At 42.7% G+C, this 26,963-nt stretch overlaps 1 protein-coding gene across 2 annotated transcripts in view; it reads right to left on the reverse strand.

Moving 5' to 3' along the window:
- Positions 1–929: 929 nt before the first annotated feature.
- NEURL1B (neuralized E3 ubiquitin protein ligase 1B) overlaps positions 930–26,963 on the reverse strand; it is a 537,508-nt gene continuing 511,474 nt past the window's right edge. For both annotated transcript variants that reach the window (XM_040344539.1, XM_040344540.1), the window contains 4 exons: positions 25,748–26,308; positions 7,700–8,404; positions 3,822–3,941; positions 930–2,137 (listed from right to left, as the gene is read on the reverse strand). In XM_040344539.1, the coding sequence (XP_040200473.1) occupies positions 1,896–2,137; positions 3,822–3,941; positions 7,700–8,404; positions 25,748–26,308 (1,628 nt within the window). In that variant the 3' untranslated portion in view covers positions 930–1,895. The remainder of the gene's footprint in view (positions 2,138–3,821; positions 3,942–7,699; positions 8,405–25,747; positions 26,309–26,963) is intronic.

The raw sequence follows: 26,963 nt of genomic DNA on the forward strand, positions 1-26,963 counted from the left end.
GAATAGAATAGAATACTGTTATTAAAGGGAAGTTTATTACTAAAATCACAGAGTGTATATATGGGCATATCTGTTCTGCAGTGGTTACTGGGCTGCTTCCAAACTGATCCACATGTGCAGTGCACCTGTGATTTACCTGCACTGAGCCATAGACTTCTATTACCTGCAAGTTTGGTGTGCTTTCTGAAAGTGCACCACACCTACAGGATATAATAGAAGTCTATGGCAAAGTGCAACTAACCTGCAGGAGAGCCACAGATGAGCTGTGCTGCACTTGCGGTGCGGGTAAACAACAGTATTCCAGTGTGAAAGCAGCTGTAGGCCCCTTTCACACAGTCAGTCCTACCCAATCGGACCCTACATTCACCTCTAAGGAGTGGCAGATGTAAATGGAATATGTCGCCTACCTCGAATCCGATCCGCAAAAAAAAAAAAATGTAAAGTGGGTTCTATAGAGTAGAGTGGGCTGCCACCCACCTGCTCCCTGTGGCCCGCGACCGGTTACCAAGTCGCTTAAGTGGCCCTCCCTCTTCAAAAGGTTGGACACCTCTGTACTACAAGGTAAATCTCAAAGAAATGAAATAAGAAAATTATATAATGGATGGCCAGCTTTACTGTCCAACATCACCTAGAATTATAAACCAGGAGAACAGTTCAGCCATTATGTAGATTACCTCCCACTTCTCACTAAAAGTGAGCAGTACCATGTCAAAATGACAGCAACAAAGGGGTCTCAGCACTTGCCAGGTCCACGTATAATGCAATTTGGCCCATTAACCCCCGAGGGCCGCGGTCTGCACAAATAGTATGTTCAGCCCCTGACCTGAGCGGAGAAACACCAACTGTTTGCAAATTTGTCACTGTTCCAGAATAATACAGCAGTTACCGTAATGTCTAATCGTTTACATCAATAGGAGGATAGATATAAATGAATCTTTCAAATTACCATTTAAGGCACATCAGACATTTCACAAAAGCCAATATATTGTTATTACATGGTAACACATTCCCTTGCAAAAATAGAGATGATGAATGTTTCACATTGATCTGGGGGCACTCGTACTATTACGTGTTTCTGTGTGATGCAACGGTTACAACAGCTGTACATTTCCTTGTTGCTCTGCCCATACATCTGTTACACCTCACTAATAGTGATAAAGGAGAACAGGTTATATTGCTGGGTGGTAAAAACAATAGGTTTTCATATTATTGTAAGAAAGTAATCCTATGGCTGTGTTGAGCTCTGTGAACTCTTTTGTACCACTGTAACATAGGGTAGCCCCCTTGATAAGATCTGTGCCCCAGTATCAATGCACTGGGGAAAAACATTGCTGAAGTATGGGGTTTTCTTGTGGAACTGGAGGCAAAAAGAGATAGTTGCCAAAAATAAGCAACTACCGAGGATTTACGTTTGACTTTGACCACAGTAGTGAATGTGATTGGCTGCTATGGGCAAAAACTCCAGTTTTCATACATCAGCCCTGTAGTATGTCCTGATGGAAATCTGCCTTCAAATGACTGATTAAGGACACTGAAAGGCACTACTACTATTTGCACTGATAAACAATTATTCGCGGAAAATGGGCCCTGGGCGGTGATATTCTAGTGTAGTGGACACTCCTGAGTAAAGGCACCTCTCCAGCCAATGATGTCGGTGAGCTGGATGGCTCAGTAAGTGCACCCTGAACAATTGTTTTACAACCTTGTGCTGGAGGTATCCCTTTATCAGCTGGCCATGTAAGGACACTGGCACATATTGTGCTACACCACCCTCATATGTTTAACCTCGGCGCCAACACATAAAGCATGGATTCCTTTAAGGGATAATCCCTGATTTCACTCTATATTCAAATAAGTCCACACACCAAACATCCCTGTAAAAAGGTCACACTCATTTAAGGACGGTATGTTTTGATGACATCTTTTATCACCCTTCGGCAGATGGGGCAACAGGCATTGACCTGTCTCTTCAGCTTCATTCCACAACTACTACACAGACACATGTGGCCGCAGGTGTAAATGACGGTTTCAACTTCATTGTCGAAGCAAACGGCGCATTCCCCATCTTTGCTTCCTTGAGGTTCTGGTGCAAACACAGGCGACACAGGAGGACTTAGCGGGGAACTAGGAGCCGTCACTGTAAAATAAAAGGAAACCATATTTCAGAGACTGACTTTAATACAGTACACCGTAACAAAAGAAACTGCAATTTACAAATGGTGGGGATGATTTACTAAAATTGGAGAGTGCAAAATCTGGTGCAGCTCTGCATGGTAGCCAATCAACTTCTAACTTCTACTTGTTCAATTAAGCTTTGACAATAAAACCTGGAGGCGGATTGGTTTCTATGCAGAGCTGTGCCAGATTTGGACTCTCCAGTTGTGTCAACAGGAAGGCTAATACTCTGCTGTAACAGCTGAATGCCAGGCCGTTATGACAGCCAGAGCTTTGGCTTCTACCCATAGCATTGGTCATATACCTCCTTGCACATTCCTATTGGCCAGTGAGGCTATATAAGTAAAAATAAAGATATATACCAGGGCCCAAGTGGGAATCAAGGGCACCACATGCCTTTAAAATGTGTACCAATATTTTCAGAATGAAATGGGATTTTTAAAGGTGCCAACAAAAAACAACATGTGTCAAATATAAAAAGCACATTGTTTTATTCAAAAATAACATTAAAAACATCCAAAGTTTAAAACTATACTCGCATACATACATACACACACATTATATATATTTATTTATTTGTTTGCTGTAGTCAATACATCTCTACATGTTTCACCATTGGATACGGCTTCTTCAGGAGGATTTTGTACTACTATGCCTTTCATCTTATTCTATTATTAATCAATCAGCTGTAAAATAACAACAATGCTCTTGTACTTAAAGCGGGAGTTCACCCAAAAATCAAGTTTCTGCAGTTAGATCCAGCATACTACTGACATCTGCAGTATGCTGATCTTTTTTTTATTTTTTTGGTAGTTATCGTTATAGCAGTATTTTTTCTATGGCTCCGAGCGGGGATTACTTCCTGGTATAGGCGTTCCCTTCAAGACAAGCAAGTTGATTGACAGCCTCCGATAGCGCGTCACGGCTTCCGAAGATACACGAGTGACGCTCGGCAATTTACGGCGCCTGCGCAGTCAGCTCTACACGGCAGGCGCCGTAAACAGCCAAGTGTCATCTCGGCTGTTTTCGGAAGCCGTGACGCGCTATCGAAGGCCGTCAATCAACTTGCTTGCCTTCCGGAACGCCCATTCCCCGAAGGATTCCCCGCTCGGAGCCATAGAAAAAATACTGCTATAACGATAAGTATCAAAATAAAAAAAAAAGACCAGCATACTGCAGCTGTCAGCAGTATGCTGGATCTAACTGCAGAAACTTGATTTTTGGGTGAACTCCCGCTTTAATATGATTTTCTAGGTTTCATCTTAGTTTGTGATCTTGTAGTACAAAAATGTTCTAAAGAAGACATATCCAATGATGAAACACTTAGAGATGGACTGCCTACAGCAAACAACTGTATGTTATTGTGTTTGAAAATATTGAGACTATATAAGAAGTGAAGATAAGGATCGGTACTCTTTGGCATCAAATTATCTTGAATGCATTATGGTCGGCAATTCTATAAAATTGCCCTCAAATATTTGCTGAAAATACTTCATCTTCTAATTCAGTACATCAATCCCAAAACAGCCTCTTTTTTTACCATCAATAATGATTGGCACACATTGCGATGGACCACTGCCTTGGTAGCACACAGTGGAAACATGGTAGCTGAAACGTGACCGACACCACGTCCACTTCATACATACCCAAAGACGACTCTGAGGCTGAAGAGGAACGGTTCACGCTGAAGGCCATATCTGAGTCACTGTCATACTGGGAGCCGCTAGGAGAACCGGATGGGGAGAGAACATTGGACTGTACAGTGCCTGGTGATAAGAAGACAATATGAATGAACATCACACCAGTAACAAAACAGAACACAATTTTATGACAGCCATGTCACAGACACAGAATACATAAGTGAAACCCCAGCTTTGTTTAAATGATAAATGTCCAAAAATACTTAGAATGTTAGAAGATTTTAGAAAGAAAAAAAAATTCACATATGTGCGAATTTCACCACGCGATTCTCCACAAAAAACGGAAGTACACACTTTTTTTTACATTATGATTTCATTGGCTAGAATATTAAATCACAGCTATGTCCCACTCCTGAAATTCGCGTTAAAATTGTGGTAAATTCGCACCTCAGAATGGACAAAAATTCCAACCAAATTCACAGCACATCAGTGTGAACCGGGCCTAAGGCTTTGTTCACATAGGTGTACTTAGACATACACCCATGTGTTCCGTGCATCCCCATTCAGGTCTATTGGGATGCAGTAGCTGCATGGAAACAGCTGCTACTCCCAAGTTGACTTGCGTGTAGGTGTGCATGTCCCCGAGTTCACAATGACTGCATTCGGGGACACACATCTGCACCCACACGGATGTCAATTTGGTAACAGCGTCTGTGTCTGTGCAGCTTCTATGTTCCAATAGACATGAATGGGACTGCCTGAAACTTGGCTTTTACATGGGTGTACATTTAAAGGTTCATGTTTTTTCACCTCAATTCCATTCTATGCATTAAGGTAAAAAAACATCTGATGATGAGCGCCTTGATATACAAGCGATGTCTTGATATAAGAGTAGCGTCATGTCACAACTGAGTATAAAAAAGAAGAGAGGAGCCTCTAAGTGTAGTAATATGGTTATATTTAATGAAGGTACAAAATTTAGCAACTTATTGCTACACTTAGGCGGCGTACACACGGTCGAACATGTCCGCGGAAACTGGTCCGCGGACCAGTTTCCGCGGACATGTCCGACCGTGTGTACGGCCTAGCGGACAGGTTTCCAGCGGACAAAAGTTTCTTAGCAAGCTAAGAAACTTGTCCGCTGGAAACATGTCCGTCGGACATGTCCGATGGTTAGTACACCTAATCGGACATGTCCGCTGGTTATGACGTGTAACCAGCATCCCGAAATCCCGCGCATGCGTCAAATTGATTCGACGCATGTGTGGAAGCATTGCACTTCCGTGTTTGAGAACGTTGGTGTCTTCTACGTCACCGCGTTCTCTGTCCGCGGGGATTTTGGTCTGATGGTGTGTACACACATCAGACCAAAAGCTCCCAGGAGACATGTCCGATGAAAGTTTCATTTTTTTTATTTTTATTTTCAGTATTTTTATTTCAAAACTTTCTACATTCCCTTTAAAAAAGGGGGGGGGGGTGTCAGTTCCCATAGAATATATTTAGCCTGTGTGTATTCCTTACATGGAATAAGCTGGACACACACACACCCCGAAGCACTGATATCATGACGGTTCCCACACTCTCTCTAAACCACAAGTCTCCTCTACACGCCTGTAGGAGACAACATCTGTCCAACGCACTATGCTACATCCCACACATAGAAATAGCTGTCAAGGCAGGATGCTAGACCAAACACGGAGCACGGGAACTGCATCTAGGTCTTGGGAAAAGAAGTTCATCTCAGGCAGAAAACTAATTCCTGCTGTGCGCTGCCCTTTCCACCAAGACGTATGTGTCTTCATATCCTGCAATCACATGTATCCACAGACATAAAAGCCCCTTAAAAACACCCAATTCTCACTGGCACCCGGTGTGTGCTGTATATGTTTGTATGTATAGGATGCCGGCCGTCCTTCCGTGGTCAGAATTGTGTCTCGGGCTCCCCTGGTGGTAATGAGATGGTAACCAGTCGTATGGGACCACAAAATTCACAACTACATGGACTTTTGTGGTTTACGATTGGTTGGTAGTTCTCTCCAATTGATGGTTGCTTTTGTCACCACTCTAGTAGAGAGACTTCTTTCTCAGGCACCCTTTATTATTCTCCTTCACATTGCCTGAAGAGGAACCCGCCAGAAATGTCACCTCAATAAACTCGCAATAATAAGTAGCAGATAGGACAGCTATTGTCCCGTTACTAGTGTAAGCTTACTGCTAATTATTGCGAGTTTATTGAGGTGACATTTCTGGTGGGTTCCTCTCCTTCTAGAGTGGTGACAAAAGCAACCATCAAATAATTGGAAAGAACCATCAACTAATCAAACAACAAAACCGCAAAAGTCCATGTAATTGTGAATGTAGAGGTCCCACACTACTGGCAATATATCTCACCAACAGGCAGGGCTGCCATCAGGGGGGTACAGGCATTACACTAGTAAAGGGCCCTAATGTACCCAGGGGCCCGCAGAAGAGAGGCGAACCCCAACTTTCAGATTTTCGGCAGCCCCTCCCATGCCTAAAACTGTGTAAGGGCCCCTATTTGTGATGGCTGCCCTGCTAACAGGGGAACCCGAGCCACACGTCTGACCACGGAAGGGGGACTGTCGGTATCCTATACATACATACATACATACATACATACATACATATGCTGTACACACCAGGTGCCAGGTCAAATCGGCATTTAAGTGAGTGTATTTTAAACCTTTTATTTAACTGAGAGGTTTTATGCTAGGAGTTCTCTTCTAGTCATCATTCCCCTCTGAGTGGGATTAGCGGGCTACAAAGTTTTGAGCTGAACGAATTCAAGAGGAGTCGGAATTCATAGGGGACATGCCCCACAAGTGCAACTGACCACACTAACAATAGGTGGTCATGTCCACAATGTGGGGCACTTTATGCACAAGTGGAATAAAGAACCAGAGTTCTACGTTTAAAAGAGCACCAGCATTTTATTCACCTGGGAAGATTTTTATGGGACTTTGAATTTCATATAAAGTGTTTTGCATTTAGTTTTTTTGATTTTGAAGCACATTCATTGTTTAAGTTATCCTTTTTCACTACTCCATTTCATTTAAGAATTAGTGGTGATTAATGTGACAAACGCGGTTTATTGTAAATTATTTTATCTACTGTACTGTGGTTGTGGTCATTGTTAGTTGTGGTCATGTTAACTGCTCTATGCACACTACACATCCTATAGTGTCTAGTCCATCCCGGGAGCAAGCAGAAGAGGGTGACTACATTCCTACATACAGTGGGACCATTCCTGATATGTGTCTGCTGTACTATGTACTTGCATGAGAAAGAATCCTTTTCTCTTTGTATTGCTTCCTTTGTGTGAAATCCCTGTTCCTGCTAGTCCCTCTGCTTTTCTGTTAAAAGCTAACCACACTAAGCAGGAGATCTCACCGTGGTCAGTTCTCTAGCTGTGCCTGTTCTCCTCCAATAATTAGACTTGTCCTAAAACACCCCCTCCCCCCCACACACAGCCATCACTGGAAAGCTCAGTGTACTGTTGGTTCTCCTCCCCCAGCTCTTATACAGCTGAGAACAGAGGAAAGACAGACAGATCACTTATTAATTAAAAGGGAATAAAATGCATTTACGGTACATTTTTTACAATGTAAATGGCAGGTAAAATCAAGCCTATCATTTAGACTGTATTAAGGCTTTTGCCTGAGGTTCTGCTTTATTCCTGCACAGGGGCTCTCCACTTTGTCCACCATTTCAACTGAACCCGATTTTATCAAGCAACCAAATTATACTAAAGTGCCATACTTTCAATTTCAATAACTAAGATACAAAAAGCAGGAATTGTCAGTCAAGAGGCGCATGAGGAAAACCATACAACAGCAGACTACCATGTGAAGATAGCTACTCACCCATAATTCTCAGCTGATTGACAATCCCATGGATGGAAAAGAATACCCAAAGGGGCTGTGAGGAGTCCACACACATGAGCATGCCACGACTGTTTCCGTTGATGCCATGGTGGACCTCCCCGATGGGCGTAAATGAAAAGCTATGGATATCCCCATTGCCCATTGTGAACAAGCCTTGATGTACGACCCAGTACTCCTTTCTGTCCAATAGGTACTCTGGGTTAGATGGCAGATCGTATGTCCGTAATGTGCTTGGATCGCAGGAGGTGATGCCAAATGATAACGAGCCATAATAAGGCAGTGGCAGCTGACCCGTCTCCACGAACAGGGTCTCGCCATTGTGCACTGGCCGCTCAGTAAACACTATCGTCCTGTTGCTTTCCTGCCAGTTAGTATATGCCACTGTTCGGTCTGGAGACAGGGTGATGTCAGCACCGCGGGTCAGATGAAAATGAAGCTCAGTGTCCAATATGGTGGGCATGGCCTGTGAACGCTGCTGCCTGTTTTGACAACAAGGGATGGCATGGTTGTCCGTTTGCGGAGGCATCCTGCTTAAGTTCAAGTTGGCAATTTTGGCCACCACCTGATTATTCTCCAGTTCATTATTGTTGAAGTTTGCAGAGTCATGGCTACTTTGGGGCAGACAGGTGCTCAGTCGGGGACTGCTCAGACGTCCTGGAGGCATGGTCTCTGCAAATGTGCTATCTGTGGGGGGCAAATAGAACAAAATAATCATTAGGGACAAATCATAAGGTTATGTTCTAAATGACAGCAGTATGAACCCTGACTGGAATATATAGAGGTCCCTCCATTCGAAAAGGCTATGAGAAGAGATGAAACAAAGAACAGCAAGAACTATTGTTATATGTTTTTCTATTAGGCAAAAGAAAAGAAAAAAAAAAGTTTGGGTTTATCTCTCATCTTTGAGAATTCCCCATCCTCTTAACCAGAGGTCTCCAAACTGTGGCCTGAGGGCCAGATGTGGCCCTTTGCTAGCCTTTATCCGGCCTGTGGGGCACAATTGCTCTCACTGATATGAGGCACTATTCATCCCACTGACAACAATGGGGCACTATATCTTCCACTGATACCAATGATGGGATACTATTCCTCCTACTAATAGGGGGAATAATCCTCCTATTGACCACCAACCCTTAGGCCCCTTTCACACGGGGCGGATCAGCAATGATTGCTCAGTTGATCCCCGCTGAGCCGGCGGATGACAGGGCGGTCCCCACACACTGTGCAGGGACCGCCCTGTCTTTTCTCCGCTCTCCCCTATGGGGGATTGGATGAACATGGACCGTCGTTCCGTGTTCACCCGATCCGATCTGCCAGACGGATGGAAAAGTAGGTTTTTCCTCCTTCACACTTTGGCGGATCTGAGCGGGTCGGATGTCAGCGGGCATGTCACCGCTGACATCCGCTGCTCCATAGAAGAGCATGGAGCGCCCGTTCAGGTCCGCCTAAAAAACTGGCAGGCGGACCTGAATGGGCCGCCCGTGTGAAAGAGGCCTTAGGCCATATTTATTCTCACGGATGCTGAGCTTGTGACATTTTCTGCCCCTGCTGGCCCCAATCCGGCCCTCCTAAAGTCTGAAGGACAATAAAGTGGCCCTTTGTTTGAAAAGTTTGGAGACCCCTGCTCTAAACAAACTCTTTGGAAACATTTCATTTTTTTTTTTTAACTGCATCTCTCAAAATTGCAAGAAAACGGTCTGCCAAGTAAGAAATGTTGAAATGACGACATTCTCGAAAATGCAGCTGGAGCAAATAACCAGGACGTGGTAGAATATCATTTTTAAGGACTGCCTCATGTAAGGAAATTCCATTTATTTTTTTAGGAAAGAAAAATGCCAGCTTCTGTTCCATGTACATACAAAATAGATTTCAATATTATCTCAGGCCTCAAACTTGATCCTGAGGCCCATCATACAGGAACACATATTCCTGGCATGCTTGGCCTGCAACCTGTGACTTTCCATTTGTAGCTGAATGATGACTTCTAGCATGCTGAAGGGCATTATATGCTGAAAGCCGAGCACCAGCTGGAGAGCTGCTATTTGCCTACTTCTGGCTTAGAGTGTTTGTCGTCTCAGCCAGGGACAGAAAACACAATACAAACGCCCATCCATCCTATTGTGGTAAATGTGTGGGTGGCAGATGCAATGCAGCTGCCTCCTGTCACACGATAAGGTTGTGAAACCTTCTTTCCAGCCTGTAGCTACACCAGTTGAATATTTAGAATTAATTGAAGTGGAAATAGGTAATATTAAAACACATTGTGCATTCAGCTCTGCAAGATGATCAGGGTTGCTGTTAGAAAGCATGGGACCTTATACAGCCTTCCTGACGCCCCCCCCCCCCCCCCAACCTACATCACCCTCCCAGGGGGTACAATGGCAGTGACTTTATCTGCCTACGCTCCAAAAATAAAATAAAAAAGTCCCTCTTCTGCTCCCACCTCCTGAGTCCCTCTGTTGACCTGAAGGGGCGCCCAGGGAAATAAAATTTAAAGCGGAACTGTAATTTTTTCATCTATTAAATCTTCTGCCCTGGTTGTTTTAACTTTGGATAGTAAAACATTTTTTTTCTGCCAGTAAATACCTTATATAGCCCACTTCCTGTCTAATAAAAAGCCTAGGCTTATGACCTCATGCCAGGAAGGAAGGGGGATGAGTCATAAGAAGGCCAATGAGGGCTGCAGAGCTGGAGGTGGGTAAAGCCAGGAAGTGAACAGAAAGCAGCTTCAGCTGCCCACAGTTAAAATAGCTGCAGCCAGACTCAGTGGAGGGAGATTTCTGCAGCATATTTGGCAAGTACAGTAAAACCTTGGTTTGAGAGTAACTTGGTTTGAGAGCGTTTTGCAAGACAAGCAAAATGTTTTAATAAATGTTGCCTTGATATACAAGCGATGTCTTGATATAAGAGTAGCGTCATGTCACAACGGAGTATAAAAAAGAAGAGAGGAGCCTCTAAGTGTAGCAATATGGTTACATTTAATGAAGGTACAACATTTAGCAACTGATTGCTACACTTAGAGGTGCCTCTCCTCTCTTTTATACCCTGTAAAGAAAATGCTTTGATATACAAGTGCTTTGGATTACAAGCATGTTTCTGGAACTAATTATGCTCACAAACCAAGGTTTTACTGTATTTATAAAATAATATGCAAAGTGGTTGGAGGGAAGCTTCAAAATGGCAAAGATGCTTTTACTACAAATTATGTGAGCAGACAGCAGTTCCTCTTTAGGCTCTAGTAAGCTTTTCCTGCGGTTTTCTGCGGCCCTGGTGATGTAGCCAGTGCCTCACAGCTGCCGCGCCTGGGAAGGCTACATCACCAGTGCTTCCTAGGGAGAGCTTGAGCATGCACTGCATTAAATCTGGAGCAGACGCTCATTGAACAATAACAAGCAGGGCAAGATCTAGCCTGGTGCATACACTGTATTAAGTCTTATGAAGAATAATTGAGCCAGATCTAGTACAGTATGATCAGGCAAGACGTCATCAGTGGGTGAGCACAAAATAAAAATGAAGACGCTGGCTGCCAATTCATTTTTTTTTTTTTTTATGGTGGCGTGGGTTTTCTATTGGCAAGGATGACAGAACAGCCTAACAGAAAGAGGCAAGTAACTATTGCTAATTGCATTGGACTTTAACATTTAATTGCGTTTGATTAAGGGAGGGGGGGGGGGGGGGTCTGCTTCAACATTTCTCACACCAGATCATTTTCTATGGAAGGTATGAAGGTTTTGATTCTTAAAAGGGATCTTCAAAAATAAACCTTTGATCTACAAATGATAATTCAGTTTGACACTAAAGGGAATTGGACTGAATGTGGTCCTCACATTTTGTAAATCCCGATCAAACAGTGATTTATTGATCATTCCCCCCTCCCCCTTCCATAGTCCCCTGTTCTCTGTATCTCACTTTTTCATTGTATTACTCTTGGGTGTGTATGCATTTTGTTTAAGTGTGGTTCTTAACATTTTGCTAAAGCTTTGTGTTGAAGCAATGCTTGGACCGTAAACGAAGGGGGCAGACACTGAAAATTGAAATTCACATAAATTAAAAATTGATTATGAACAGCACTCAACTGTGTTACTGCACCGCAAGAAATCCACGTAATTATTCGTGGCGAGCTGCTTTTTCTGGTGTGTTGGCAGCTCATTCTACATGAATGGGTAGCTTTATGCAGAACACTGTAACAGTGGGAATTCAGGCTTCATCAGAGCTGAACTGCCTCCTCTTGGGCTTACATGCTTGTGCCACAAATGCAGTTAGGACACACATACATAAAGCTACTGTGTGTGACGTTAGGGGGTTAACATATAAAACAAATCTCATACACCAGGTACGTGATTGTATAATGCCCAGCCGCGGGTCGCGGGACTCATGGACCCGATTGCCGCTGGAGTTCCGCAATCGCTCCCCGGAGCTGAAGAATGGGGAGAGCTGTATGTAAACACAGCTTCCCCGTTCTTCACTGTGGCATCGATCGTGTGATCCCTTTTATAGTGATTCACAATCGATGACATCACACCTACAGCCACACACCCCCTACAGTTGTAAACACACATGAGGTCACACATAACCCCATCAGCGCCCCCTAGTGGTTAACTCCCAAACTGCAATTGTCATTTTCACAGAAAACAATGCATTTTAAATGGTCCCAAAAATGTGTCAAAATTGTCCGAAGTGTCCGCCATAATGTCGCAGTCACGAAAAAAAAATCGCTGATCGCCGCTATTAGTAGTAAAAAAATAATTAATAAAAATGCAATAAAACTATCCCCTATTTTGTAAACGCTATAAATTTTGCGCAAACCAATCAATAAACGCTAATTGCGATTTTTTTTACCAAAAATAGGTAGAAGAATACGTATCGGCCTAAACTGAGGAAAAAAATAGTTTTTTTTATATATTTTTGGGGGTATTTATTATAGCAACAAGTAAAAAATATTTAATTTTTTTCAAAATTGTCGCTCTATTTTTTGTTTATAGCGCAAAAAACTAAAAACCGCAGAGGTGATCAAATACCACCAAAAGAAAGCTCTATTTGTGGGAAAAAAAGGACGCCAATTATATTTGGGAGCCACGTCGCACAACCGTGCAATTGTCAGTTAAAGCGACGCAGTGCCGAATCGCAAAAAGGGGCCTGGTCCTTTAGCTGCATTTTGGTCCGAGTCTTAAGTGGTTAATTCCTATGATCATCAGCGCCATCTAATGGCCAAAATGTTGTATATTTTCTCCATCAGGTATTTGAGAAAATGATACTGTGTTTTGGCCACTAGATGGTGCTGACGATCATATAAAATGAATCTATTACAGAAATTGCAGCCAAAATTCACGCAGCTTGTACAAATGTGTGCGTGATATTCGTCTAACTAATGTTTCCTAAATAGACCCCTAGGTGTCTACATACAAGCCAGAGATGGAATATAAGGTACAGGAACATCATTTAGGTAGAACTCTAAAGTAATTTTTATTATGAATATCGTACATAAAAATCTGCCCATCAATCTTTCATCATTTGGAATGCATGCAAAATTTTTGAACCTAAATATATTTGGTACCTTATAACATCATAGTGTCTCATCTTTTATGTTTTATGTTTATTGGGGAATGTAGAGACCATATTGAGTTTGTGTGAAAAAAGAACAAATATTTTATATAGGAATAAACATTTGCATACATTTTTCATTTCTCTGTTTTACATTGATGGAAACACCTAGCTATTTTTTGATTCTATCTCCAATGTTGGGGATGACCTATAACTAGAACAGCGAGACAAAAAAAGTTTCTACGCAGCCTAAACTTTGAAGCCTGTTGCTGAAACTTCAGTTAGGCATTATGTCCAGGGCCATCTTTAACACAGGGCAAAAGGGGCAGCTCTGCCGGGCCCAGTCATTGTTGTGGGGCTCAAGGCAGCTTCCCCTTGAGACCGAGCTGCCCGCAAATACTTGGTAAGTGGATTAGGAAGGGGCCAAGAAATTTTTGTCCAGGGTCCAATATTGAAGACGGCCCAAATTGGGTCAAGTGTGCCAAAACTAAAGCCTACAGGCCACATCTAGCCCCCAGCTAGGGTCAGTGGTGTAGTCTCAACATGCAATAAGAGGATTAAAGTCAGCAGAGGCTGCCTATGGTCTCTTCTTCTGACTCCAATAGGGACCGTAATGTAAGGGGGGATTCTGACAAGAATTTTTTTTCTTTTAACCAGCAGATATATGCATAGCTCTGTCCCTGATTTGGAACAGTCTCCCTTTCCTCCTTATTTGTCCCCCATTTTGGAGACCCCTATTTTATTCTATTGCATTCTGTAAATAAGGGACTTTTAACAACAGACCAGTTAAGAATAGGCAGATCAATATGTGAAAGGAGCTTAGGGCCCTGCCTGTTGGCTTTTGCAAATCATTTTTTCATATTTGCTAAAAACTAAAAAGTTTTGATCCATAATATATTACCAAAAATATAAACTGTACATTCTTTTTAAGATATTTAAACTGATGTTCATAAAATCCCGGAATTCTTAACACATTCATTGATTAATTTCCGTGTCCATAAAAACTTAGTGAGAATTCGGGATGCAGACAATTCTTATAGAACATATATTATATCAGTCCTCAAAATTTCCACTCGCCTACTAGCATTTGGCGAGTGGATTTAAGCTGGGGGCGAGTGATGATTGGGCTGCATGACCAATCTTCCTCCAATCTGTGCCTACACTTAGAGTCCCGATGCGATTGGCGGCCGAAGAGGAAAGGTGCATGCTCAGGAAAAGTAGTCTGGTGAGCCGCGCACAGGCAGAGCAGTACACAGGTGCTCTCCTTACAATTCTCATTAAGCCATGGGACCTAACAGTATGACCTCTCTGAGCCTGCCCCCCTCCCCGGGCCCCAACCAATGTAGCTGGAGAGCAGAAAGTAATGAGTGAGGTGGAGGATTGCAAAACTTACCACTCCGGTGCAGCGCTCACTGAAAGTTGCCCTGACATGACAGCGGCAGCCTTCTAGTTTGTGCAGTTTTCTTCTCCTTGTGCTCTATGTAAGTGTCCAGCAGTTCAGCCTGAGCACTGTGAACAGACTGGTCTCAATGTGTGCTGTGCGCTGTCAGTGTGCGCTGTGCTATGGTGTCAACGGCTGTGCAGTTGTGTGCATCTCAGCGCTGGATTGTACTCCCTCCCACTGTGCTGCAGCTCCTCTCCTCTCTGCCAGCCTGAATAAAAGGGGGAAGTGGGGACATGCAAGCGTGGAGCCGCACACACAGGCTCCTGATGATGAGATGAATGGGAGAGAGAGAGAGGATGGATGGGAGTTGCAGAGGAGACAGCAAGAGAATGGGGAAGAGACCCAGTTCTAGTGCCCTGTCCCTCTGGTCTGCCCCCAGTGCCCTGTCCCTCTGGTCTGCCCCCAGTGCCCTGTCCCTCTGGTCTGCCCCCAGTGCCCTGTCCCATTTTGTTAAAGTTGTTGTTGGTAATATTTAATTTTGTAACTTGATTCTGCATAAAACATTGTCATTCCATGAGATAATCTACGAGGGCGTGTTTACGGGTGCAATTAGGCGCAGGGCAGTGTATGAATTAGGTGGGGCAACTGGTGGCGAGTAACTCTTGAGGCCTGGCTAGTAGCTCAGGACTTGAAATTTTGAGCCCTGTATTTTATATATATATATATATATATATATATATATATATATATATATGAAGAAGATGATCTTATCTTGCTAAAAGCCTCTTGCCCTACACAGCAGACTCTCTTTATAACCGTTTATACTCGAGTATAAGCCAAGTTTTTCAGCAATTTTTTTGTGCTGAAAATGCCCCACTCTTCCTCTACAAGTGTGCTAAGTTTGTTGTCCGGGCAACCTACAGCCGTGGAGCACCGATTTTTCAAAGCCGGGCATCCCTTCCATAGTCTCCCATCTTAAACGCTAGTCTAGTCATGGGCACAGTGAGGCATGCACATGGACAAAGTGAGGCACACACATGGGCAAAGTGAGGCACAGTGAGGCATGCAGATGGACACCCTAGGCTTATACTCGAGTCAATACGTTTTCCCAATTTTTTGTGGCAAAATTAGGTGCCTGGGCTTATACTTGAGTATATACAGTATCTAAATGGTATAAAACACCATAATGCCTCTAGTTACTACGGACCATGTGATAGGCCAGTTAGTGGAAAGTTTTTTTTAATCATGGTGAGAAAGATAGGACTTTTAAAAATAATAATTAGAACAATAGGATGGTTTGGTAATACCGACATGTCCTACTGGTTCATGTGAAGCGTGAATTTTAGCAGCAAGTCCACTATAAAGCCTTTTAAAGACAAGGCATTGCTTAGTGTTTACAGAAGTCTTCCCATCTTAGAATTCTGAGAATTGGAAATGTACAAGGAGATCAGCTACTTCATAACCAAATACCAAACGAATAATGTCACAAAAGCAACAAAGTGTATAAGATTACAGCGCGCCGCTAATAAAATGCTGCGCTCCATCCCAAAGAGTGAGTGTATGCAGAAAATCTTCTGTGTGAATAAACAGGGATGTCACACTAGCTGTCCTGCTGTGTTTTATATCCTGTGAAAGATCACCGAAATCCTGTGAACTTTGGTGTGCAAAGCTCTGTTCTTTATCAATGTCGTCTTTTAAATACAACGCACTTTTGTTAACCTTCCCTAAACCTGCAAGAAAAAGAAATATGGGAGCTACAATGGCTGACTTGTTTTTATTGGTGCAGGCTCCAGAGCTCTCATTCTGACACTTGATTCGCTTCCTACTAAATCACTGAGCTGGAACAAGCATAATGCCAAGAAAGTCTTAACCGCCATTCTGCATACTTGCGCCATGTAAGGGATTGACTGGGCACTGAAGCAGGAATCTGAATGGCAGCCCTGGAGCTTGCATTGTCGCAATAGCGGTTCCTACATTTTTACAACCACAGGTTCTCTTTAAAGTGAAGCACACTTTCTCAAAATGCAAGTTGTCTGACTGCAATATGTCTAAGGCCCCGTACACAAGGTCGGTTTGGTCCGATGAGAATGAACCAAAGTTAATTTTTTATCGGACCAAACCGACCGTGTGTATAGGCTATCGGTCTGTTTTCCTTCGGTCCAAAATTTTAAAACATGCTTCAAAACCGAACCGATGGACCGCTGCCCCATTGGACCAAACCGATGGTTAGTACAGAAAAGCATCGGTTCAAAACCCGCGCATGCTCAGAATCAAGTCGACGCATGCTTGGAAGCATTGAACTTCGTTTTTTTCAGCACGTCGTGTGTTTGACGTGACCGCGTTCTGACCCGATCGGATTTTGAACTGATGGTGTGTACGCACATGAGACCATCAGGCCACTTCAGCGGTGAACCGATGAAAACGGTCCGTCGGACCATTCTCATCGGTTTTGTCCGACCGTGTGTACGGGGCCTAAGGCTGGCCATACATTTTATAAATGTACAATTTTCCTTTGGATTTACCAAAACTATGTAATAGGAGGTGATCAAATATCCAGGGTCTCAGTCCTTATTCTCTCCCGTGATGTTATAGATTGACGTATAGTGTTGTACTATGTGCTTCTGTATCTTAATTGCATTAATTCTGTGAATTTGGTCTCTCGATTAAATACAATTTTTGAAAATAAAATAAAAAAAACCTAAACCTAAACACTTTCAATTTGTATGCAATCAGGCAGGGCCTTGTACTACATAGAAGGTAAATCTAAAGGAAATTGAATAAGAAAATTGTATAACGTGTGACCAGCTTTAGTCAGTACGACAACAATTGTGGAAGAAAATGAAAGCCGGGGTAAAGTTGGACTACCTCATTCTTTATCCTTGTTGCAGGTCAGCAACATGCAAAGCAATTAAAGCCAAAATTAGAACAGCCAGAACAAGAGTTTTGCCACATAAGTAAGATCACACCTTTGCGTTGTGGTAATGTGCAGTATTGCACCACGCATTCATTTTAAATGGCATTCCATAACACCTTTGCTGAAGTGTGCTGCAATACATGGCAATGCACTGCTCTAAGGCGAGTGCGGTGCAGTTTTGGCCTCAGTAGAAACAACGAAAAAAAGCCCCCCCTGTGCAAAAAGTGTGATATCCCAGTGGAAGGTATTGAGAATGACTCCACAACATGATGGTAATATAAGCCTCCAGCCCTTCTGCCCTCTTGGACTGGGGGTGTCTCAAAGCTGCTCCAAAGAAACTCACAATCCTATGGATTAAAAATATATCGCTACTCATCCGTAGCTCTATAGTCTTAGGTACAACTCCAGAGTACAGTGGGACCTCACCAAGGTCCTTACTGGCTGACTTGTTTTGAAGGAAACCCTGATGAGGTCCTCCTGTAGGCTGGAGTCTGTTGAACTTAAAGAGGAGGTCCACCCACCCCTGCAAAAAAGCCTGCAGGTACACATACTGCAGCTGCTGACTTTTAATAATAGGACACTTACCTGTCCTGGAAACCAGCGGTGTCGGCACCGCAGCTGATTTTTCCATCAGCCGTCGGGTGCTGCCCCCGCCATTGTGGGTAAGGGAACCCAGCAGTATAGCATCACGGCTTCACGCCGGGTCCCTATTGGCTCGACGGCGGGGGAAGGAGGAGGAAGCCGAGCTGCTGATGTAATGTGCCTTAGTCTGGACTCCCAGAACTGGGGACAGACTACCTTTCAAAGACAGGTATCCGTTCCTCCCAAAAGGTGCCAAATGTGGCACTGGATGGGAGGAAGAGACAGATGAGCGGAAGTTCCACTTTTGGGTGAAACTCCGCTTTAGGACTATAGGGCTACATGCGAGTAGCTTGATGAGCGATTTTCATCAATATATTTGTGATTATAATTGATGATGATTATTTCTAATTAGATATTGTGGGATAATGCACTCGGCTGTTGCGCCCTCTTGTGGTTTTAATTTTTTTTTTTTCAGTTTTGGCCTTGTTGGGGTATGTTATGGCAATGAATGGGCTACCATAATGTAATGCCTGTTATCATGCGTGCATTACTACCCTTAAAAATAAAAATAAATCCTGCATGCAATACGAAAGTGAATTTTGGTGCATCTGGATCCGCTACTAACCCACGTGTCAGACCTGAACTGGCAAAGGGGCAGTTTGGGCACCAGTATCCGAGTAATACTGTATGGATGGAAAGCTTGTCAGTTCTATTTAAACAGAACAGCTGCCTCCTTGGCTTGTAATGATGGCTCATTCACTTTATGTACTTACCCTAGCTGCATGCATGGAACGGTTTTAACAAAAAAAGAATCTGTATTAAAATGGTGGTTTTTAGTTTTTCTTTTTAACGTGTGTTGGTAACAATGTGCTGATGATAAAATTCAGATAGTATTGTTATTTTACATACTTCCAGACAACAGTGCAAAAACAATGACATTTTTTTTATGCTCGGTTAGTATATTATGTAAAAAAAAATAAAAAATAAAAAAAAAGCTAGTAATAAATTATATATATATATATATATATATATATATATATATATATATATATATATATATAATAAATAAATATACAAACATACACATATTTTATATATATATATATATATATATATATATATATATATATATATATATATATATATATATATATATATAATTCCTGCACATTACAGCAGTAATAAAAACAGTCAGTATGTAAAGCCCCAAAGAAGGTCAATACATATTTGGAAGAAGATGCTGAATTCACAAGTCTTGAATTACTCTGTGGCAGCCATGTACTGGGTGCTGCTTAACATGTCAGGTCACAGGTCAATGGTCATTTGTCACAGAGCACACATGGCCACAAACGTCAACCTGCAGACAGGAGGAGGCCGGGGACATGTTACCATAAGAGGTAATCCAGATGAGCTAATGCTGGTTCAGAATACACGATAGGAGACTAGGAATGCCTTCTGTAATCTTAATGACGGTACTGCCAGGGCTCTGGAAGGCCCAAACTATCAGCACATGACAATAAAGACACCAGGACGAGGTGGGCAATTTGGCTTTTTCACCCGATCCTTAAGGACAATGCGACACTCCAGTGAGAAGTCACGTAGATAGAATCAGCAGGTTTAATGTGTCTATTTTCAGCACCTTGCGTGAACGGTCGCTGAAACTTAAAACTGTAAATCTCCAGACGCATAGGTTTTCCGTGACTATAGCTCAGCAAGCCATAGACAAACTATGGAAAGTACTATAAAAAAAAAAGGCCACCGGGCTTCGGCTGACATTTTGAGAACTGTTTAAAGTGTCGGTCTAGTGAAGAACAGAAGCAATATAGACAACAAAAAGAATTTATCGTCATTCCAAATACCTTTAAAAGGTCAGAAGGCTATAAAAATGTACAGCTTTGCGGTATGTTCATCTTAATAGAACGCTTAAATGACTGGTTCCTTAGATACACCAAGTAAATGTTATATTTGTCATAGTGTCATATTTAAAGAGGAACTTCATCCTACCTAGGTAAAGCTAGATTTCAACTCTTTCATATTTATCCCTGTATGATAAGAAAAACAAACAAAAAAAAAAAAAAACATACTTACTAGTCCCTGCGGTCCAGCATGGTCTTCCATTTAGCCAAAGTTCTCCTTGCACCACCATTTTAAAACTCATGTTTAGGGAGATTTTTCACATGCACAGATATGGCCAGGGGTCTCTGCGAGGTGCCAAATACCAGATACGCTGCAAGTCTTCACCAGGACCCCCAGTGGCGGTTCGTCCATAGAGGGCGCTGGAGCGCCGCCCCCTCTGGCTCTCACCGCCACGGAGTCTAATAACATAGATTCATGCATTGCACGAATCTATGTTATTATCCCGCTGCCGCTGTTCTATTCAGATGGTCGGCGCTCATGTCCGGCCATCTGAATAATAGCAGCTGGTTGGCTGTACGGAAGTCACCACTGTGCCAACGGCTCTGATAGGCTTTTCCGAGTACAGCCCTCGGGTCCCGGAAGCTTATACAAGGAACGCACTAGGGATGCGCTCCTTGTATAAGACTGACAGGCATCTCAGCTAATCAGGTTGGCCGGTTCTGGCTACCGGTAACCTGATTGGCTGAGACGCCTGTCAGTCATCGAGGGCGGTAGAAGACATTGAGGGACGTGGATGGCTGACTCCAGTAGGTAAGTGCCGGGCAGGGGGGGGGAGGGGGAAGGGGCACTTTACAGGGCACAGCGGCGACATCAATGGACACAGTGGCGACAATAGGCATAGTGGGGACAATGGGCACAGTGGGGACAATTAAATTGCACAGCGGCGACAATTAAAGGGCACAGCGGTGACAATTGATAGCACAGTGGCTGTGTTTGATGGCATGGCACAGTGGCTGCGTTTAATGGCATGGCACAGTGGCTGCGAATTGATGGCACAGTGGCTGCGTTTGATGGCATGGCACAGTGGTGACAATTGATGGCACAGTGGCTGCATTTGATGGCATGGCACAGTGGTGACAATTAATGGCACAGTGGCTGCATTTGATGGCATGGCACAGTGGTGACAATCGATGGCATAGTGGCTGCATTTGATGGGCACAGTGAGGCTGCAATTTTTTTTTTCGTTTGCGCCCCCCAAAAATGTTGAGCACCAGCCGCCACTGCATATAACTGGCAGAAACTGCACATGTGCGAGACCTTGTGCATGCGCAGACATGCTGAAGGGCTCTGCAAGCGATATGGGACTATGGGGCATGTCTGAACATGTGCTAGTGGCCCCCTGGGATGCACGTTGTAGGCATGCCAAAAGGCAGTGAGTGGACAACCCTAGGTCATCTTGTTCCAGGCAAGGAATCAGGAAATAAGACCAGGTGGAGATGGAAGCGCCTTTCATGGTGACAGCGCACCACTGGTGGGCTTCGTTTTTAGGTAAATACTTAGGTTAGTATTCAATGCATACTAGCACATTATGACAAACTGACCAGGGACCTTTTTTTTTATGCCGTTATCTGCTTTAAAGACAATGAAAGATACTTACTTTACCCAAGCTTAAAAGTATATATATCTGCTATTCTGTAAGAGGAAGGGGAGAAGAGTCAGATGAGAGAAAGCTAATTTTTAATATGTAAAGAACCACTTTAAGAAGAAACGGCTGCCAATTTAAAAAAAGAAACTGAACAATTGTACAGCTGATCGGATGCCAGTGTGGCCTGTGAACTTTGTGAGGGTCTTCAAACAGCCCACACATTCCAGTTCAGCCACAGCTGAGCCTCACTTCATTATAGGAACAGCTGAACAGCCGATTGAAGAGTGCAAGCTACAGAGAAAATATTGGCCGATGGGCAAGGATTTCAGGAGGCCTCTTGGCCAACGATAGTAACCAGGAGTAGTGCAATCTGTGGTCTTTTTTTTTTTTTTTACACAGCATTTAGAAAATACACCATTGCACATGCAAAAAATTCAAAAGGATATTATTCACAAATAATTCATATAATAATGAATGTATGCATTATATGAAGTCAGCTATAGTCAGTAAATACAGAAAACAACACATACCAATATCTAGAGTACCAGTGTGTTTATACAAGTACCGATACTTCTCCCCCCCCCCCCCCAAAAAAAAAAAAGTCGCCAATACCGATTCTTTTTTTAATGTCATGTGACTTTGGCACCAATATGCAGCACTGATGACGTGTGGACTGTGTCAGTCGTTTTTTATTTATTTTTATTTTTTTAATTATAGTTTACAAATTTTGTTTTGTTATTATTTTTTTTAGGGGAGGGGGGGAGTGGACGGTGTCAGTGTGATATGTTTTTTATTATTTTTTACATATTTTAAATAAATATTAATTACAATTATTATTATTTTTATTTTATTTTTATCAGCCCTGTTGGGGGGGCTTTGGTGAGGTATGAGACATGAAAAAGGACTGAGGTTAGAGATTCCCCAGTTCCTTTTTTGAAAGCCTCAGCTTCACTGAAGGTGAATGGAGAGGAGACAGAGGCTCCTCTATTCATAAAATGAAGCATCGTAAACACAGATTACGATGCCCAGCTATGAATAAACAGTTCATTCGGAAAAGGAAGGAGCTGGTAAATGACAGATTTGGGAACGAAGCATGCAGGGGGTCCGAGGAACACAAGGGGGGAGTGGAGGAGCACAGAGAGGGGAGAGGAGGAGGACAGAGAGGGGAGAGGAGGAGGACACAGGTGGACTGGAGGAGGATGCGGAAACAGTCAGGGGTGATCGGTGCGGTGGTGGGGGGAGTTATAGGCACCGAACCCCCTGTATAGATTTGAGTATAGCAGCTGAAAGCCGCAGGAGAGGAAGAGACCTGGCTTCCAGCTGCTATAATAAAATCCATACAGGGGGATCGGTGCTTGCAACTCCCCCTCACCACCGCACCGATCATCCCTGACTGCCCAAGTATTGGATCAAGCATCGGGAGCATTTGCACGAGTACAAGTACTTGCGCAAATGCTCGGTATCGGTATTAGGACAACCCCAGCTTGAAGTATAAAACTTAAGTGAATGAGAAAAAAAAATTCCAGCATGAAGGAGGTGATAACGATCAACTTGTGCCAAACAGGTATGGCTGTACACCGATTAGAATTCAGCCAGTTCCTGCTGAACTGGCTGAACTTTAACTAGTGTATGGCCAATCTAAAACAGAATTTCACTCTCCCAATCAACATTGAATATTTTTAATCTTTATGCTGCCCAGCATGAGAAAATGGATAGGAAAATAAATCATATTCGCTTTTTTTAAACTTTTGTTTTCACATTTCTTCAATTACTTCCTGATTTCCCTATGCAAATGATGTCATACATGCCAGGAGTCTTCAGTAGAGGAGGAGGGGCTTTCTCAGCTAAGTACACCCTCGCCTGTTTGTGTGCCTGAGCTAAGGCCAGATGGCTTGCAGAAAGTAAATGCTACATGAATCTCATCTGCCCTTACTGAAAATAACCACGGTTAGAAATGCTTGGGGGAGTTTTTCAAAGTGATTGCTCAGCAAAATTAAGCATGGAGACATGGATGGATGGAGTTTGCTTTTAATATTAAAAATGAATTAAATAGCATTTTGGTTTGTGGTGCACAGATGAAGTGTTGTTTCACTTTCAAGCAGAGTTCCACCCACACTTTAAACTTTTCGCCCCTGTGCTCATAACTATTGGACGATTTATAATTTTTCCAGCAATATATTTACCTTATATCACCGGGCAATGCTCCGCTTCCGTGGTTCCTCACTGCAACGAGGTAGGTCACTTCCGGCCGGCGGCTGCGCATTGGCTCCTGGAGTTTCATCAATCCCAGGAGCCAATGGTCATCCTCCACCATCGATATACGCGTGCACTGCGCTTTCTACGATATGTGCGAGTGCAGTACCCCCGAAGAAGCAAATGAGTGGGCTTCAGATGCCCACACTTAAGATGGGCTCACAGTGAAGACCAAAGTATGTTTTTTTAACCAGAAAAAGACTACAAAAACATACATTACTCATACCGATTTATATATGTGTAGGTGCGACCATCACATGGGTCTTAAAAAAAAACACACACAACAGCTGGAACTCCACTTTAAGTATAAAATTGCCAAAATGGGTTTACAAAACGGCAGTAAAAACCTGAGAAGTTCTAATCCTTCCTCATTCTATCCAAAATGTAACGTTTAGGATGAGGTTCCACTTAAATCAGCTTTAAACAGCATGTCTAGACTAATCGATGGTCCTTTTTTAATAAGACAGTGCAGCATCCAGTCACATTTCAGTTTATGGTAGCATGATAAGCTAAGGAAGACTTCTAACTGGCAGCTATGGGTCATAAATGATAACTCATCGTTCACTGAACCGATAATATTATAGTCATTTCATTTATTATGTTTTTCTGCACTTTGTACACCATCACTGCTTCAATTTAGGCAGAATGTCTCATGCATGCTGTCCAACATACCCAGATCAAAGCTGAACTACATCATCCACTTGTCTAAAATGAGGTAATTTGTTGATCTGTTATTTTAATGGTTCTAAGTTTCCAAGATCTTAAAAAGCGAATTGGAACACTCCTGTGCGAAGTGATAACAATGGTAGCTGGAGTTTCTCGTGCAGGGTCAAGTGTTGGACTTTCTAAAAACCCTGTCCGATAACAGAGGAATGCAGAGTAAGAGGCCCTAAAGAGTCTCTTATGGGACATACAAGATATACAGTATGCAGGGCCATTGATGGCTACAAGTGAGCAACTCAATATACAGCAGGACTGTGCTGAGAGCACATCGCACAAGATAAAAGACTAATTCACTTTACTCTATACACCCCCCATCACTGAAGACCGAAAACAATTAAGTCAGTGGTCTTAACCAAAGAAGCGGATTCAGGGTCTCTTAAAATAGTACCGATTCGTTTATCAACCAGACGTCATCCTTTAAGAATTAGGTGTGCAAACTACTGGCTAGGACCCCAAATGGGGTCACGTGACTACCAAATATAATTTTCCATTTTACACATTCATAGTGGCAATTCACATTTTAGGGATCCGTGAAGATCTCATGCTGACCTCAATTACCCAACATAAAAATTGCTGAGGTTTATTGTTTTATAAAGACAAAAACTACTAGTATAGTCATACAAATTCTTGGAGAATTATCTAAAATAATTAACCAAATACTATAAATTGTATAAAAAATATCTGGGATTTGTTTAAGAACCTTTGAGGCATGAACCTAAATCGGGAAGGTCAAGCTGTTCCAAGAAAAGCAGTCAACGTTGCACGTGTACAGTATGAAATTCCTTCTAAAGCTGTAATTATAAATAGGTACAGCCAAATTAAACTGGATCTAAAGACACATGACTTTTTTTAGTTCTGGATTGGGGGGGGGTTAGAATCCCTATCATGTTCTTACTGCCGTTAGTGTCTTCCTGCTAGGGAAATTCACCCCATCCTGGTAACCACTTTCGCCAGACTTAAACTAAGGGAAATGCTGAGTTTTCATTAGACAAGAGAAATTTCTGAACTTAACTACTATGCGCACAATTTGAGGAAGAGTGTGCAGGATTGAGCAAAGTTTTTTTTACTGTAGATTCTACACCTACCCTTTTAACAAAATACAAATAAGAACGAAAAATGAAATTGTACCTAGTATCTGTACTTCTTGGGTAATGCCATAGACATCGATCAAGGCCCAGAGAGGGCTAGAGACTTTAACTCCACAATGAAATAATATGGGTTCCTCATCATTGATGCTGTAGAAAATTCTTCCATGGCGATCAACCCAAAATGCTAAAATATTGTCCCTCTGTGCAAATCTCTCTGGTAAAGCTTTTGCCCAGTACCCAGGTCGGGTAACCAGATCAGGGCATGCATACTTGGGTATGTCTTCAGTCTTCATTTGCGCCGGATCGTGAATTGTGAATCCAAAACGTAGAGCTCCGCTCCAACCATGGTGGACGGACACAAGCTTCAGACGGACCTTCTCATACAGGTGAATGGGGCGACTAGTAAAGGTAATTCCATTACAAAAGCTATTACGACGGATGGCTTTTCTTCCATGAGTATCAAGTCGGATATTCTTGCCCTTAGTTTGGCAATGAAACCGTGGAGACTCAGTTCTGGAGAGGACAAGTCTTCTGTCCTGACCACAGTGGAGAAACGTGTAGCATGGTCTATTGGCCACTGGACGACTGTGATGGCTTGTATCTAAAGAAGGTAAAAAAAAAAAAAATTATAAAAGATCAGTCTTGCATGTCATGAAATATGTATACAGTTTTTTTAAAACCAAAATCCCATTAAAAAGCTCCCTGTTTGGGGGAGGAACCTTCCTCCTGCTTTGACACCCCCCTCCTCTCCTGCCAAGAAGCTCACCTGGTACGGACTCACACAAGTCCTCTGGACTGACGCATTTCAACTTTAAGAGTTTTTTCTTATAATTAACCTTTGTGAAAGGCATCAATAGAAATAGGACTAAAGCAGGGGGGTGTTTGTAACTTTCTGAGCAATAAATTGACTTTTAATTGCTGGATCAGGTATGCAACCATTACTCCTATCTGGTGGAAACAAGCTCATGAGCAAGGTCAATACCAGTGAATGAAAGCAGCAGTTGGACATGGCTTAGAGCAGTCTCAGTCTGTTTTCATTTAAGAATTTCAGTGATGTATGAGTGGAGGATCAATGTGTACTTGAACCTCTTGTTGCCATGGTTGCCATGTGACTCCCCACCTCGTTTCCTATGCCACGATGTCTATATATGTACAGGGCAAGGATCACGGATGTCATCAATGGAAAGCAGTTCTTATTTCAGCAGTTTAAAGGAGTCTAATAAAATATGTATTCTTAATATGTACTATGGGTTATT

The sequence above is a fragment of the Rana temporaria genome, chromosome 3 (assembly GCF_905171775.1).
Source record: "Rana temporaria chromosome 3, aRanTem1.1, whole genome shotgun sequence".
Lineage (NCBI taxonomy): Eukaryota > Metazoa > Chordata > Amphibia > Anura > Ranidae > Rana > Rana temporaria.